We start from the raw sequence: 16,051 nt of genomic DNA on the forward strand, positions 1-16,051 counted from the left end.
CATCACTTCATGGCTTTCATCAGTCTAAACAGATCCTCTGATGGCTAATAACTGTATACATATTAGAAAAGACAATTCAGCTTTAAACAGAAATATAGCATTTTCTTTCATGGTGATCCTAACATTATCTCACTTTGACTGTGGTACTCCTCAATGCGACACTCCTGTTGTTTGACACAGCTAGTGACCTCACTTCTAACGCTTCCTTTGTAAAAGTTAAATCTGGAATTTTATTGCACAGAACAGCTGTTTTGTCACACTAAGCAGCTAAGGCACATGGGACTGCAAGACATTTTTACAGTACCACAGAAAAATAATTTGGATTGAAGCAGTGGTCCGTTTCAATTATAGATGTTAACATATGATACAGAGCTGCATGGATCATGTCTGGTAGATGTACATATCAGCAATGCACTTTTAGAAAATATTTAAGTACTAATTACTAGTTAATAAATTTACAGCTAAGTTAGTCTTCATAGTGCCATGACTCCTGATTTCTGAAGTTTTCTGTGTAACATTGGACATGGGTTTACTACTGATATGAATGTTCTTGTAAGTATCTGAAAAAAATTATTTATATAGCTGACAACTCCGCAAAACCTAAGGAAAACTACTTCTAGTAAAACATTCCCTCATAAGTACACATTGCAAGTGAGTAAAATAGAGAATCATTTTAGTTGGAAACTTTCATATACTTAAGCTTATAAAACTTATAGTACAAAATTGAAAATATTCTTGTAAGATAGATTGTAAATTCCCAACCAGAATGTGAAACATCCATTTTGCAAAGGTACATGCTATTACTGGGAATCAGCCAAATACATTTAAATAAACTATTTACTTAACTCTTCAGCATCCCTACAAGAGAAACAAGGAGCTCAACTGCATCTAATAAGCATACACACACATTTCTAAATAGTGGCTTCAATTTTTTTTTTATTTTACTTTAGATAAGTTTGGGTATTTATTTATATTAACCTTTTGATAACTGACACTTGGCATGCAATGAAATGCCTGTGTTGAAAGAGTTATATATAAGTAGATGAGCATAGGAAAAAACCAACTGCACTATGCTGCGAGTTGTGCAGTGTAAGAATTCAGAACAAAATCAGTTTTACTTGGCTTCACAAATTTTTCAAAGTGAGTGCATAGTGCACATATTTTCAACCTCATTCTGTTAAGAGGCATAAAGCCAGCTCTCCTTTTAGCAACAAAATCCAACTAGATAGCCAATGCCTGTAGAGAAGTAACTTTTGAGCGTTTGAACCTTGCTTGACAAAAACATACGTAGTTGACTGAATCTCATATTCTAACAAGCACAAAATAAACCTGGAACACATCACCTTTAGTGATTGCATTTATATGCATTTGCAGTCTTTTTTTTTTTTTTTTTTTGTGATATAACAATTTTTTCTGGATGCTGCTTAGTCATGAAATTATTTTACAGCCCAGTTTAAATGCTTTCAATATTTTTAATGATATTGGTGCTTCTTTTGTGTGAATATTTTCACCTGGATTATCAGAAGTATAGTCATTTTATAAAGGGAGCTACGGAATAACAATGAATCCAAGTAAAGGCAGTCTCAGAAAGAACTATGAAAACGTAAAAATGAGTTACAGCTGAGAATGTACCACAAGCGAACAACAGAGAAGACAAAAGTTCTATCATGGTGAATTTCATTTGGTAAAATCTCAGCTTATATAGAACATCTTCCTTTTGAAATCTTAACATAAAACATCTATCCTATGTGGAAAAAATCATCCAGGTTAAGTGTTCTTCCTCACCCAAAATTCTACTGGAACAAAAATGCATGTTGTAGACAACAGATGAAGCACTAACAGAACAATTTGACAAGCTAAGCACAGGTGCTCTACAAAAGTTGAGACATTTTATCAACTGCAATGTAGCCAAATGCTTAAAAAAAAAAAAGCATAAGCATAATCTTAGTGGATAGATATGAAAACGTGGGGGAAAGCTGTCACAGTATTACACTTTTACAACGTGAAGATTTTATCACAGGAAAACAGTGACCCACACTTCCCCTTCATTGTACTCTGTCTTTTGTTCTTACAGTTATCTTCATTAAATGTTAGTTAGGTGTGTGGTTTGCCTGTTAAGAAGAGTGATTTTCTAGGCACCAAACAGGTAGAGCAGAGCCTTTGTTCAAAAACCTTAGCTGCTTGAACCAGTCAGTCAACTGTTTAAACCAAGCTGCCTGAAGACTCATTCTTAATTGTAAACTGTGCACTGGTTATTCAAATACACATAGGGATAGCTTAATTTTCTGGAAAGCTCAATGAAACTGTACGTTCTGTTGAAGATGGAATTAGCAATGTTTGTCCAAATAAAAATAAGATTTCCAGTAGCATCAATAATTGTAACTGAGGAGATAAAAAGTCCACCTAAAGCAAGCCACTTCAAATTCAAGGAAAAACACAACATATTGAGGTTTTAGCTGTACTTGCTAAATATTGTAGGAATTGTAGCAGATGAGAGTTTTATTTTAAATAAGTTTTTTTTAATTTTAAATTGTTCAAAATATTTTAAAAACCAAGAAACTGAAGTACTCACAGATTTGCAGGCGGCCATTAGCTTGAAATCTGTCTCAGTCCACACAGGCCTTTCCAAAAAAGTATACCACTAGCATCTGTGGTCCTTTTTAAAGGATTATTTAACGGAACCAACTGCTAACACAGCTGGCCTGAGGTTTTATTCCCATGTAGCACCAATCACATTAACCCAAAGAAAGCAAAAATCAGGAAATAAAAAAGTATTTGAAAGAAAATGTTGCTCAAGAAGGATTTCAACCATATCAAGTAAAAGCATCTTGAATATTAGCCTATTTTCATTCTGCACCATGAAGTGATCATTGTCAGCCCTTCAAGAATATTTTTAACCTGTGGCAAGTTCCCTCAGTCCATCCCAAAATAGTTTTCATACTGAGGGAACATTTTGTAAGAACATTCCAACAGGTTAGAAATATTAAAAGCAAATCAAATAATCAGTGTAACAGATGAAAATTCAGTTGAAAAGAAAGACAAAGTTGCTACTAAACGCTAGAAGGAGCCCAAATCAGCCATGCACCAGCCCACATTTCTCCCCACCTCAGGCAGCTGGTTGCTAGAGTTATCTAGAGGAGAAGCCTCCAGACTTGGGGTCTCAGTTCTGATTTGAAGCACCTCTTCTGTTCCCACACTGCTAGTGGAATCTTGAGACTGAAGTGATAAACCAGCATGATCTGATATTGTTTCGTCTATGGCAGAATCACTGTTTAACTAAGATGGAAAAGAAAAAAACGTGAAATTCTTCATAGTTTATCAAACCTATAAATTACAGGGAAAAACCATGTTAGTTTTGAAATAGGCTGTTTCAGTATGGTTAGCTATTTGTATTTATTTACATATTATAAGTTTAACAGCTTTACACTAAAACCATTACAAACATCACATGCATTTCTGTAACATTTAACTTTGAAGAGAAGTTTGAAGATCCTTGGGACCAGAAAATTATTTCTTTTCTTGTTCTTAAAGGTCTTTGACACTGGTGAAATACTAGACGGAAAACACTGAAGAACAGAGCTCTCTGTTATGGGCAACATTAATACAAACTTGCCTAAAATCTTGAAAGTGGCATACACTCCCTGCTGCTCCCCATCCAGTCAATTTTTTCCTAATTTCATTTATGTAATGCAGAGAGACTTCTGAGTGGCCAACATTTTTGATTCTCCTTCAGTTATATGTACACATGCTTCAGAATCAATTAATTAAATTAGGAATTTCAGTGGTTAAACACAAATGAGGCTCCCACAGGATCACTTACTGCTCTTTTTCTTATTTAGTATTTTGGAGGTTTTTTGAAGCTAGAAATCCACAAAGACACACACTTTATATATAACACATGGAATTTTCTGCTTATATTTAAACAAAGGTAGTAAGTATAAAGATGCTAAAAAAAGTGTTGTACTAGAATTATAAACCTGTTATGTACCAGTAAGTAAAGTAACTCATTCCCTTTATTGATGTTGTTATGAAAAAGAAGCTTAGCCACATTAATTTAGTTCCTATTTAGTTCACTTGGGCTGAAAGTGTGAGCCATACTTACCCATTAAAAGTACAAGTGAAAGCTAAAGTTCTCAGATTCCTTTCACAGAAAAATAACTTACCATCTGTGAACGAGACAGTATCTGACTTGCAGTGAGGGCTGCTTCTTCTTCCGAAGACTCATCAGTATCTTCCTGGTTGGTCAAGTTCAAGCTGGGTGTACTACCAGAGTATTGACATTCTTGAAGAGAGGGTGTGTCTCCTTTGTCAATACTGTCAAGAGAGCGCCTGCGAACGCCCCAGTTGAAGTTGTCCATGCTTTCACCCTGTAATAAAAGAAGTTTACACATATATGTATCTATGAATTTCAATATAATAAAATTAATACATAAATGCAGCATGGAAAACACAAGTACTGAATGCATTGTGAACAGAGTTTCAATCAGCCCTTTAATTTTATTAAAATTTTAAATACCTTGTTAAATAACGTTTGTAGACAAATTAAAATATATGGCAAATGAAGCAGAAATCTTTTGAATATCTTCTTGGAAAGTAACTCAATATATAATCTAGAACTGTATCTGTATCAATTTTATATATCTGACTAAAAAGTACAAACACACCACAGACAACAACAGATGAACAAGCCAGGGCACCAGGCTGCAACTTACCTGCAGCTCCTGGTTAGCAAAAAGGAAAACACATATAATTAGAAAGAACGAGGACAAACACTTAAAGATACTCTAGAACCAGGGAAAAATGTTTTATTACATAATATTTGCCAACAGTAAAAGACTGATTCAAGCTCTGGAAAAAAGCTTTAGTCAAAAAGCTAGTATTTAAAAGAATTTCTCTTTCTAATGGGAGATTGATTAAAAAAATAAACAAACTGATGACAAAACACTAAAACCAGCATGCTTATGATACATTTCCTCTAGCATAACATGTAAAGCAACTGTTGCAACAAACATCAGATGAAATTCTTTAACTAACACACATGAATCTAAACTGACCACATCCAACTGACAAAGCACCATCAACAATTATTATATACAGGTTGTAGAAAAATCAATGTGTTCATTAACTGTTTTACCAGTGACTTTGTCTCAGGTTTATGAAATGCCCTCTAAACACCAATAGCTGGATCCCTTCTGTTTGCACATTGTAAAGCTGGGATACTTGGGTTTCAAACATCCAACACACTATGTGAAATCCATACCTTAAAAATGCTAGTGTTTTAATTCACAAGTACAATAACAATCTGATTTCTCAAGCACTTTGTCAACCTTCAACAATTCATCTAAGATGGAAAACCTGATCAGTTCACTTTGTCAGGCTACAGACAGTTCTGAAAATCCCACATCTAGCTCCAAATGTGCAAGTATGGATTCCAAAACTGCTATAACAGAGTATCTCTTGTGGTGACTGAAGAAATCATCATGACATGTTAAATATGCAAAGCAAATGAAACATTTTGTAGTCTCTTTCTCTCTTAATGACTCATTTTGCTCCAAAAAAGATGAAAAGTTACGGCAAAGCGAAAGAATCCCAATAACAAAGTACTACTACTGTAGGCTGAAGCACTTAAATTTAATCTGGATATTACTCAGATTTTAATGTAAAAGCCCCAGTTCATACTGTTGACATTTCATTATTAGCGACAAAGAACATTCTATATTTTTGGTGCAGAACTAGGCAGCTCTTATATAAAGTGCACAATTTATATGTAATGCCCTAAATTTGTACAAGTACTTTTTTTTTTTTTTTTTTTTTTTTTGGGGGGGGGCAAGTGTAGCACTACGTTTCATACAGGCAGGTAATGAGAATTTCCTCATTATGATCTGCTATTAAAATAATACAGAAAATGAAGTTAAAGATTAACTTGGTTTGGCAAAGTTTTCAGCTTTTGGCATCCTATCTGCAAAGCCCCATCTAGCATTAAAATAATATTTTACTACTATCTAGCCTTGATAATTCTGAACTGTTTTGACTACTTGCATTAAATATAGGAAATTGTATCTGTATAGTGCGTGATCACATATATGCAACAGACCATAATGAGCCTGTACTTTTCCTAGAAAATGCAATTATTGGCGGAAGTGAAGCAATACACAGGAAGCATGAAGAAAGTTAGATAAAACTAAAGCATTAGGTGAAAAAGAGAGCAAGATTTTATAAAAAGGGCTAGAATAATCAGGAGAAGAATAATCTTAGGGTTTAGATAGGCAGATATTCTTCTCAGTAGTTTGTTGACTCACGACCTGCAAGGGTCTCCAATACTAATTCAATATTTGTATAGACTGTAACAAAAGCACTGAAAGGAACTACAACAATGCATTCGATTTCTTCTCCCCAGTCTTTTTACAGTCCTACTTTTAAGCTTTTGCAAATTCTGGACAGAAGCCTTTTATTTATCCCAAACAAGTAACAATTGTTAACAGAGTGTTTACTATTTCTTGATATTTAATTTTGGTTTACCTCCCCTCTCTCTTTTTTTGACAGGAGGAGAAGTGGAGGAAACATAAGAACTGCAACAAACCAGATATAATTTAAAAGTCAATGCAAGCAATCATGATGACCAAGTCAATCATATATAATGAGATAGTATATCACAGAGTTTGTAATTTTGAAAGCTATTCTTAATGTTTTCAAAATGCAGAAACATATCAGGAACAAAGATTATGCCATTTTCTTAATATATTGTTCCATAATTAAGTTTTCTACTGCATCATACCCAGATGTTCATCCTGTCATTGGCTTATATTGTCATATCATTTTGCTTTCAGATTAAGTCACTTAACCTCCCCCAAAAAATCCCAACCCTCCTGCAAAAAACACCCAACAATTTGCAACAACTTAACACTGCAAAGTTTATGACACAGGTTTCTTTATCGTGTAAGTTAAGTTCAATCATGTCATAAATTCTTCCCAATTGAATTAGTTAGAAGAGCTGCCAATTCCTTAGAATTACACCAACATAACCTAATTTTTAAAACATTCTCAAATGGAAATACACAGAAGAAATCCCAAGGTCTCACCTCTGCATCTTCCAATTCAACATCTAAAAAGTCAAAGTCTTTAAAAACTCCAAATTGTTGTTCACTGGTATTGTCTTCTACAGCCACTTCCTCCTCTTGAATCACTTCTTCTGTTGCTGAAATAAGACTAGTTTGTTGATCTCCAACTTCCAAGTCTTCATTAGAAGAAAACACAACCTGCAGATATGGGTAAAAATAGAGATAAAAACTTCCAACTTCTGTAACTCCAGAAGTCAGCTATCCCACTTCTTGTAATTTAATGGCATTAGTGGCAGTTAGCTTACCACTATAACAATAATACTAGGGCAAGTGCCGACTGCAATGGGTTTCTAGTTGGACTAGTTGGATTTTAAACTACATCTTTAAACTAGTGATATCATTCTCTCCTTAATGTAACTGAGAGCTGTAAAGGTACAAATAAAGAGAAAAATATATCCCTGAACTTTCCTTTTCATCACCACAATATTAGTCAAACTTCAGAACAAAATATCCATCACAATAATCATCCACATGACACAGGCCATATAATTTTTGCCTACCAACTTCTGTGTATATCTTTAAAAAGGCATCCAATGCTGGCTTCCAGTGATTATAATCTTCCCAAATTACCATTTCCTGTTTATTTCTGTTTGAATTTTTAAAAACCTCTTCAGTTTCAGCTTTCAGGCATCTATTATTTTATTTATTTTATTTTAACCTCCTCCTAACTGGATTAAAGATCCACCTCCCATCAGTATTTTTCCCCAGCTAAGAACTTCTATATCACAATAAAAAACAATATTCTAGATGACAACCAAGGTAGGCTGCTCACTTTATTTTAAAAGCTCTCAATATACCACCACCGTTAAGCTTAGTATGCCAACGGGGGTCTTTAGTTTGAAGGCCTGTGAACCACTGGTCATTTTCAATGGATTCTATGGTATTTTCAAAACAGCATCAACATCCTTGCAGTCCTCAGCCACTGCTGCCCCTTCTCTCTAAAGCGCATCTTATTTATAATGGACTAGATAAATATTTACTCAGAACAGGGGAGACCTAGTTCAAGCCCCTCTTCTAGGCAAGACAATTAAAATTCATACGTGCAGCCTCAAACATACAGCACACTATTCCAGAGTGGCAGTGTACTCCTGCTCTTCTGTGAAGAATGTAAAATGTTGAGAAAAAGTATTAAGGATTAGTCTTATCAATGGAGCTCCTTTGTAGTCAACTAATTTAATTTGGAGAGGAAAGATTTGAGTTTCAATTCAAAGACTTTAAAAAAGTCTTGTTTTGATAACCATGTAAGATAAAAAGTAAGAATTAATCTTAGTAATTTATCTTTGCTTTAAAACATATAGTCCTCCCCTTGTAAGACTGACCTAAATTCACTGAGACTGCAACATTAGTTTCGACTGAATTTAAATACTGTTTTGAAACCTATCTAGTAAAGAACGGTGCCCACTGGACTCCTTGAGGAATAATAGTAATTCATTACTTATGAATCCGTCTCTTTTTAATTCTTCGATTGGATTTGTGAGTTATTGTACCAAAACCAGTTTGTCAAAAACTGCTCTTCACAACTTCACCAAAGCCAAAAACTCAATAGCTTTCTCCCAACTGGAATTTAAAAACCAAAACAAACCACCATCACCACTTACTGAAGGATTCTTGGGAAGACCAGATTCTGGACCACACAGAGAAAGCACATTCATTAGCTTCTCCCTAGTTCTTCTCTGAAAAATACACAAAAGAAAATCACATAGCAAGGTATCTGCTGGAAGTCCAGGTAAAAATGTACAATGTCTGCATTTTTAACTAGTCATCTCGCATGCGTCTGACATCCTCTAAAAAGAATCTTAACATTTTTTGTTTTCAGCGGTATTAGCTTTTAGTTTATGTTATATTCATTTATTGTTTTGCTAAGATGCAATATAGACTTCAAATCACATTTCAATCTTTTTTTATACATTCATAAACACTGCCTATAATTTATGCATAATGTGCTTTGAGGCGCAATGTACCTGAGATAGTTGTGGTCTCTTCCAGCTGACAGGAACTAATGCATTTGAATTGGAGCCTGATGAAGTTGAAGAAGTGCTCCGGGTGACAGCAATGACTTTTGGCTTCCCATTTCTACCAGCTGCGCTGTGTTGATCACCATACTTATTCCCAATAATTGGTGTCTATCAAAGACAACAAATACTTTCTTAAAATTCAAATCCGTATTAGTAAAGACTACACACACTTGATTTCAGAGTTTAGTACTATACAAAATGCAGGAGGGTTTGTCTGTCTGTTTTTAAGCATTCTGTGAAGCCCATGCCTAATCCACTGAGCACCAGTACACTGGCCACCACAAAGCTGAATTCTTGTACTCTACACAGCAGATTGCCTTTCAGCCAACTTGTGTTATTTTGAATTATGGAAGTTTTATGCTGACAATCCAGTTATATTTTTTAAACACAGTTTAAAAACAACTGGATTCTAAGTTCAAAAGATGCAAAGATTCTCTATAAAATCATTCACAGACATGAACAAATTGTTTTCACAGACCAGCAACTGCACTCACACACGCACACCTCTGAAAACCAAAGATCAAATTCAGGCCTTTTGACAGCAAATGCTACTCCAACGAACTCTGTGGGAATTCATCTTCTCTCTCAGTTATCTGCATGCACTGCAATTTCCCGTAAGGAATTCACTTACCAATTTAAGTAACGCTCCTAAAACATCTGTATCTCCAATCATTACCTAGGGTCAGCTTCAACCAGGAGCCCTTATTTTTGACTACTTCTAAAGTTTCTACAAGTTTATGATCACTATATTACATCACTATATTACACTGCAGTCATTTGGCTATGCTCCCCTTTTCAGACACAGAACGAGTATCAGCTGTATTAATATATTATTTTCAGTTCTAATGAACCCTAAATGGGGGGATATGGGTGTTGTCCAGTTTTTGTCCAGTTGTGCCCACCTCACACTGAGGTTCCTATATTACTACTCCTTCCTCTAAATTTTCTCCCCCTTCCAAAGTCAAGCTGAAACCGCAGTAGAGGGTTTTAATCCTCTCAGCCCTTTAATTCACAACCCTTCATTTGATAAAAGCCTCGAATGTCAGCTGCAAGCAGCAGCCAGCTGCATTACCCTGCTCTCTGACACAGCTGAAATATCCTTGAGAATAATCTTATTGACTTTTAGTAATTAACTCTCCAGACATTCAAAGGGGGGAAAAGAGCAAAAACATAAGATAAAAGAATTCAAAATTTATCTTTCAGTATGACTCTAATTACATGTATGTAAAACTTCAACATCAGCCATTCTTAAAAACTGTATCTATTTTAAAACATACAAATGCAGAAGGCTAACAGAAGACAAATGTGAGTTTGCAACAGGAAGTCATTACTGCATTGTAATTTAAATATAATAATTACCTCTGATATATCGAAATGAAAATCTAAGGTCTTCCCAGGTAGTTCCTTGGAGACGTTATTAAAAATTTTCGTGAAAGAGATTTCAGGAGAGCCTATGTCACCTCCGTAAGACTTTGGAATATCATTAGGTACAACAAGACTTGCTGATCGAGACACCACCAGTTTCAAAATATTAAGGGCTTCCTTCCAGTAGGGACTCTAAAGAGAATGTACACAAATCACAAAACAATAATTTCAAAGACGACAGTAGGATTTTGCACTGATTCACTGCAAGATTCCCAAACTTAAAAGCTCTAGTCTTCTACACATGGCTGCGAAGTGCTAGCACAGGTGGGCAGCTTTGGACCTTGAAGTGCCAGGAAGGCTGCGGCAAGGCACCAGGTCACCCCACAGTGGGCGGTCAGGTCCAGCCAGGCAGGCTCACTAGCTCCAGGTCACAGTGCCAGCCACATCAGATCCTGTACCATGTCCCTCGCTCCCTTTATTTACACTATGTTTTTTACCACTGTCTGAAGTATCTGACCTTCATGACCCAGAAGACAAAAATTAATAGCATTTAAAAGCAAAACAACTTTCATCTCCTGGCATCTTTAATTATTTTACACTTGTGGGCAGAGTAAACCGAATTTGAAACAGAAATACTTTGTGCTTTGTATTTCCTCGCACATTGCAAAGATCTTAAAAAAAAAAAAAAAGCAGATGCATTTACAAGGTTTTTATACAGCATCAAACTGATGGAGCGCTTAAAAAGCAAGGGCAAAAGTATGAGAACATAATAGACAGAGCCTGAGTTAAGTGCACTCTCCTTAAAAAGACGATTAAGGCAATGTAAATAATTCGGCAGTTTCAACTACAGAGACTGTGGAGTAGATCACAGGAGAGACTTACACCAAAAGCAGCACCTTGGGAAGGTTAAGATTTACACTCCTGAAAACAGTAGGATTCTATCTGAAATTTAAATCTTCCCATTTTTGCAATTAGCAGGATGTCTTTTTTTTTTTTTTGATTAGGATGCCGTGTTTGTTAAAATATTTTTTTAATTGCATTAAAAAAATAAATACCACTTTCAAGGCTCTAAGTAGTATATGTTTCTTTGTAGGTAACGAGTCTTCAACAATCTCCTGACTTTCTGTGCATCGTAAACATAAAAAAGTAGTCTCAAACCATCCTATAGCAACTTAAATTTATTAAGATGCATTGTGATTGCAGAAGACTAAAAAAAAAAAAAATCAGCTTAGTAGCACCACAGTTAAACAAGACATTAATTTATGATCTCTTCTTTTGTCATCTATAGTAACATGTTGTATTGCATCAAAAATACATCGGCTTCTCTGGAATATTTTTTCACTGCTACCATTACCTTGATAGCTAACATCTTCTAATTAAGATTACATTGCATGGTAGCGTGGGCTTGCACAGAAAGCTCAGATGAAGGTTAGAGGGGAAGCAAGCAGCCGTCCTGCCATGAAAACTATCGTTATGCTAATCATTCAATTTTGCCTAATGCACTCTGACAGGAGCACAATACCTAAAGTACATGTCCATCAATAGCAAAACATCCAGGAACACTACTTTTCCTGGTTAATTATGATCAAACCATTTGAGTGAAAGACATTTGGCAATAATGGAGCTCAGGAACAAAGAAAAGGTGGGGGGTGGGGAGGGAAGAGAATGTTGTGTACTGAAATGGTTTTATGCTCCAGGCATAAAATCTTTCAGCAAGATGCTAGACCTTCTTTCGTAAAATACATTTTCAGTAAATTGTATTCCAAGTACAAAGGATCAAATTACCTAGGGCAAAACACTATTGTTCATCTTTCGGGGACTTTGCCTAATAAAAAATGCACTCACATTCATTAAGGTGCACCTTAATGTTCCTCACATATATATTAGTGAAAGTTATTTAAACATGCATCCTTTTGAAAACACATACACTTAAATAAAACATTTGAGCAGTATTTAGCATTAAACATTTCTTTGTATTTTAATAGTAAAAGGATCATCTGCTGTAACTACATACACGGAGTTGCCCACATCTGTAAATAGATGCATATTCATCCAGGTAACTTGTCCCACAAGATGTAAATCAAATTGGAAAACACACAAGCATATAATGAAGTACATAGGACAAAAAATAAAATACTACAGAATCTGACTTTGAACAACTCTTTATGTATCTAAAAAAAATTAATACTCAAAAAAAGTTCAAGTGTAATTCCACTACCACTTTTATAATAAGTAGAAAGGTTTTTATAGTTTTCCAGAGTACCTACCTGGACATATTTACCAATAACTTTTATGATTTCCAAATTAAACTGCTTCACTGGTGCTGTGGATAGGTCAATATGACTCAGAAGACTGTGAATGATCTGCAGTAAAGACTGTTGCATACTGGATAACCCTTTCTCTAACAGCTAAAAACAAGTTTTAAAAAATACAGAATTTAATTAGAGCCTTTAATGGTAGCAAAAAGTAAAAACAAACATTACAACAGAGTTCATTTCCATACATATTTATTTTTCCCTTCAAGAAACTTAAGTGTACCACTTCATGTTTTTCAAAATCTTATTTTAGCATAAATAAAATATAATGTAATAGAACAATGTTCTCTGTCCTAATTCAGTTTTTTTCCCTGATTTTTGATATGTTAGCACAGTTCTAAAGCACCTAATAATAAAATACTTCTTACTAAATTGGAACGTTCATGCAAATTCAAAATCTCAAGACTGCATGAAAAGCAGTTATATCTATGCCTTAGAGAAGGCTAGTATACACAAGCTTACAAGTAAAATATATAGAAATTCATTCATGAAAATGTAACAATATTTTTTAAAATATCTTCATCAATTTGAAGTGATATACTTCAAAGACAAGCTCTACGAACTTTTTACGCAAGGTACTTCTTCAAAGGGTAATAACAGTTTTCCTGTATGAATGGCTGGCAGAATCATATACTGAATTCTATAATTTAAATGATATTTCACTGTATACTGTGCAATACTTACAAATTGACCGTTGAAATTATTTTTTTGGATTGTGATAAGGACATCTGTAAATGAATATTTGGCTAAAAAAAGTCTCTTAATATCTGCACTAAGTATATTTTGCTAAAGCCAAGAGAGTGTGCATATTTTATCCACGTAGAAAGGAATATATATTTTATTACAAAACACTACTATCATAAAAAGCAGTATTTTATTAGAGGGATTATTATTTCAAGGCACATTTAAATTGTTGCACTCCAAAATGGCAGTAGTCATCCCTTTCCTATATCCTAGAACATTTGATTAATATTATTCTCTCATTTTGGACCGGGACGTGCCCCCCCCCCCCCCCCCCCCCCCCAGTATTCAGAATCATGAAAAACTGGCTTTGAGTAAATGTAATGTTGGTCACAGATTGTCAACATGAAAACATTTTTACTAGAAATTTACCTCTGCAAGGTAAGTTACGAGGTTAAATGTGGCATCTGAGAAAGAGTCATGCAAGTATCTACACACTACGTTAATCCAGTTAGAACAGTCTCTGGAATAACTGTGTGTACTGTATAAACTCATCATATGAGCCAGATTGGCAAGAGTTGGTGATTTCTCCTCTGCACAAACCTGAAAAGCAAAAAGCCTATTTAATTACATCAGAAATGACCATTTTTTAACCTAAGCATTCACATTATGCACTTTTCCCAGATTTCAATCTATTTTCCAATAACTGAAATCAAACTAATTATACAAGCAACATCTACAGTTTCTATTGAATTCTGGAGCCTGCAATTCACTAAAAAACAAGTAGAGAGAATTAGCTTAGAGACTTAAACCACTTTTTAAATAAATGAATGTATCAGGTATAAATAACAAAAATTTAACTCCATGTTCCTCAGTGGGCAACTGCACTCAGTAGACATTCACAAGCCTTGACCTGCCTCTCCTTTTTCTTTTAAACCTAGACCAGCCCTTGTCTACAAGCCTCGCATTTATCAGAGCTATGAGGGCTTGTATTTGGGAAGGCAGGGCAGTAGTATCTGCAGTAGTGGTACCATGGCATAAGGGAGCAGAAAAAAAACACATAGAAATATGCAGATAATAAACCCCCTGGATACTTCCCAAGCATCATTTTACATACCTTTGCTATCCTGTCAGCTGTTTCTTTACAGAACTGAGTTGGGTTATCAAAATGTTGGATCAGATGAGGAAGTAGGCACAAGATGTTTAGGGGAAATCCTAAACACATACGTAAACACAGTTATAGAAGCCCTAATGATTTTAATATGACTTAATTTAACGTGGAGTTATGTGAGCATATAAGAGCTTTCTGGTATTTAATAACTTAGAGCATGATACACACACACTCATACATGCACCTAAGTGTGTATGTATGTAGAAGGTATATAAATGTGTCTGTGTGTAGGTATAAATATGCATAAGATGAAAATAAAATCATCACCGGACCAATTAAGCAAAACTATCATGAAACCAGATAGCTTTAGGCAGTACAATCACATTGTCTCAAAAACGTGCAAACATTTGAAACAGCACTAATTGAGCTATCTAGCACAAGATCATGAATAATAATACATGTGCTCTTAAAACTTGCAAGCAAGTTTAAAGTAAGTCAATAGTCAATACATTAAGTTTTCACGCAGTATTTCTTAGCAGATAATCACATTCTGTAATGTATTCCCACTATCTGGCACTGTAGTATTGACAACTGCAAAAAGCATTTAACTGAAGGGTGTTTTTTAAAGGCAAATGCATAATCACTACTGATTTTGATTACACTTAATTTGATGAAAAAATATACTTTCATTACATACACAGTTACTAAAGATACCTGCTAGCTGAGAAGGATCCACCAAAGCATGCCTGGAAATTGTGATGAGTTTACTGAGGAGATGAACTGTCATTTCTTGCGTAGATGCTGAAGTAAAGCCTTTTAGGAAAAGCTGCTGAAGGCCTGGAAAGTTATTCCATTTCAGTTTATTCTGCACCTTTTCTATCTTTTCCCGACTCTCTGATTTATCCAGAGGCAAGTGAATAAGAAGCTTGTTGAGTAGCTTGAGAGCCAAAAGGTATTCATACTCATAATCTGACTCCAGCAACGAAGCTGCAATCCAAAATATGGTGGCCATCAAGTTGACAGGGTCAGTAGTGGGCTGCACATCATACATCCCTCCCTCTCTCAGGGAGGAAAGGCTTCTAGTCCTTGCCAAACTGCCACCATGATTTATCCTTCCATCCATTATATCCAGTGTGTTGCTCCGTCGACGGTCGCCTCTCCGCTCACTGATTAAATTCAGTCTCAAAGAATTACTCCTTGTATTGCTGTAGTATCCCAAACAACTGCCACTGTTAATGGGACTTGTGCTTAGATTTATCTGTCCAGTGCTTTTCCTATTAGCTGCATACTTGTTTCCCATTACAGAATCATGGTATGAGGTTCTAAAATAAAAATCAGTATTACATATTATTCCATGCAAAATACTTTAATAACATACAGTTTAGAAAAAGGGAAGAAAGAAAAAAGATTTGTCATTAATCACATATATACACACACAGTGAATAC

At 35.1% G+C, this 16,051-nt stretch overlaps 1 protein-coding gene across 2 annotated transcripts in view; it reads right to left on the reverse strand.

The window, feature by feature from the left end:
- The window catches only part of FRYL (FRY like transcription coactivator), a 156,395-nt gene that overhangs the window by 19,995 nt on the left and 120,349 nt on the right, over positions 1-16,051 (reverse strand). For both annotated transcript variants that reach the window (XM_035897671.1, XM_035897670.1), the window contains 10 exons: positions 15,320-15,927; positions 14,612-14,709; positions 13,927-14,097; positions 12,766-12,906; positions 10,493-10,690; positions 9,080-9,241; positions 8,717-8,791; positions 7,080-7,256; positions 4,164-4,367; positions 3,106-3,276 (listed from right to left, as the gene is read on the reverse strand). In XM_035897671.1, coding sequence (XP_035753564.1) covers positions 3,106-3,276; positions 4,164-4,367; positions 7,080-7,256; positions 8,717-8,791; positions 9,080-9,241; positions 10,493-10,690; positions 12,766-12,906; positions 13,927-14,097; positions 14,612-14,709; positions 15,320-15,927 — 2,005 coding nt within the window. The remainder of the gene's footprint in view (positions 1-3,105; positions 3,277-4,163; positions 4,368-7,079; positions 7,257-8,716; positions 8,792-9,079; positions 9,242-10,492; positions 10,691-12,765; positions 12,907-13,926; positions 14,098-14,611; positions 14,710-15,319; positions 15,928-16,051) is intronic.

This window comes from Egretta garzetta, unplaced genomic scaffold (genome assembly GCF_000687185.1).
Source record: "Egretta garzetta isolate BGI_Z169 unplaced genomic scaffold, ASM68718v1 scaffold557, whole genome shotgun sequence".
Taxonomy (NCBI): Eukaryota; Metazoa; Chordata; class Aves; order Pelecaniformes; family Ardeidae; genus Egretta; species Egretta garzetta.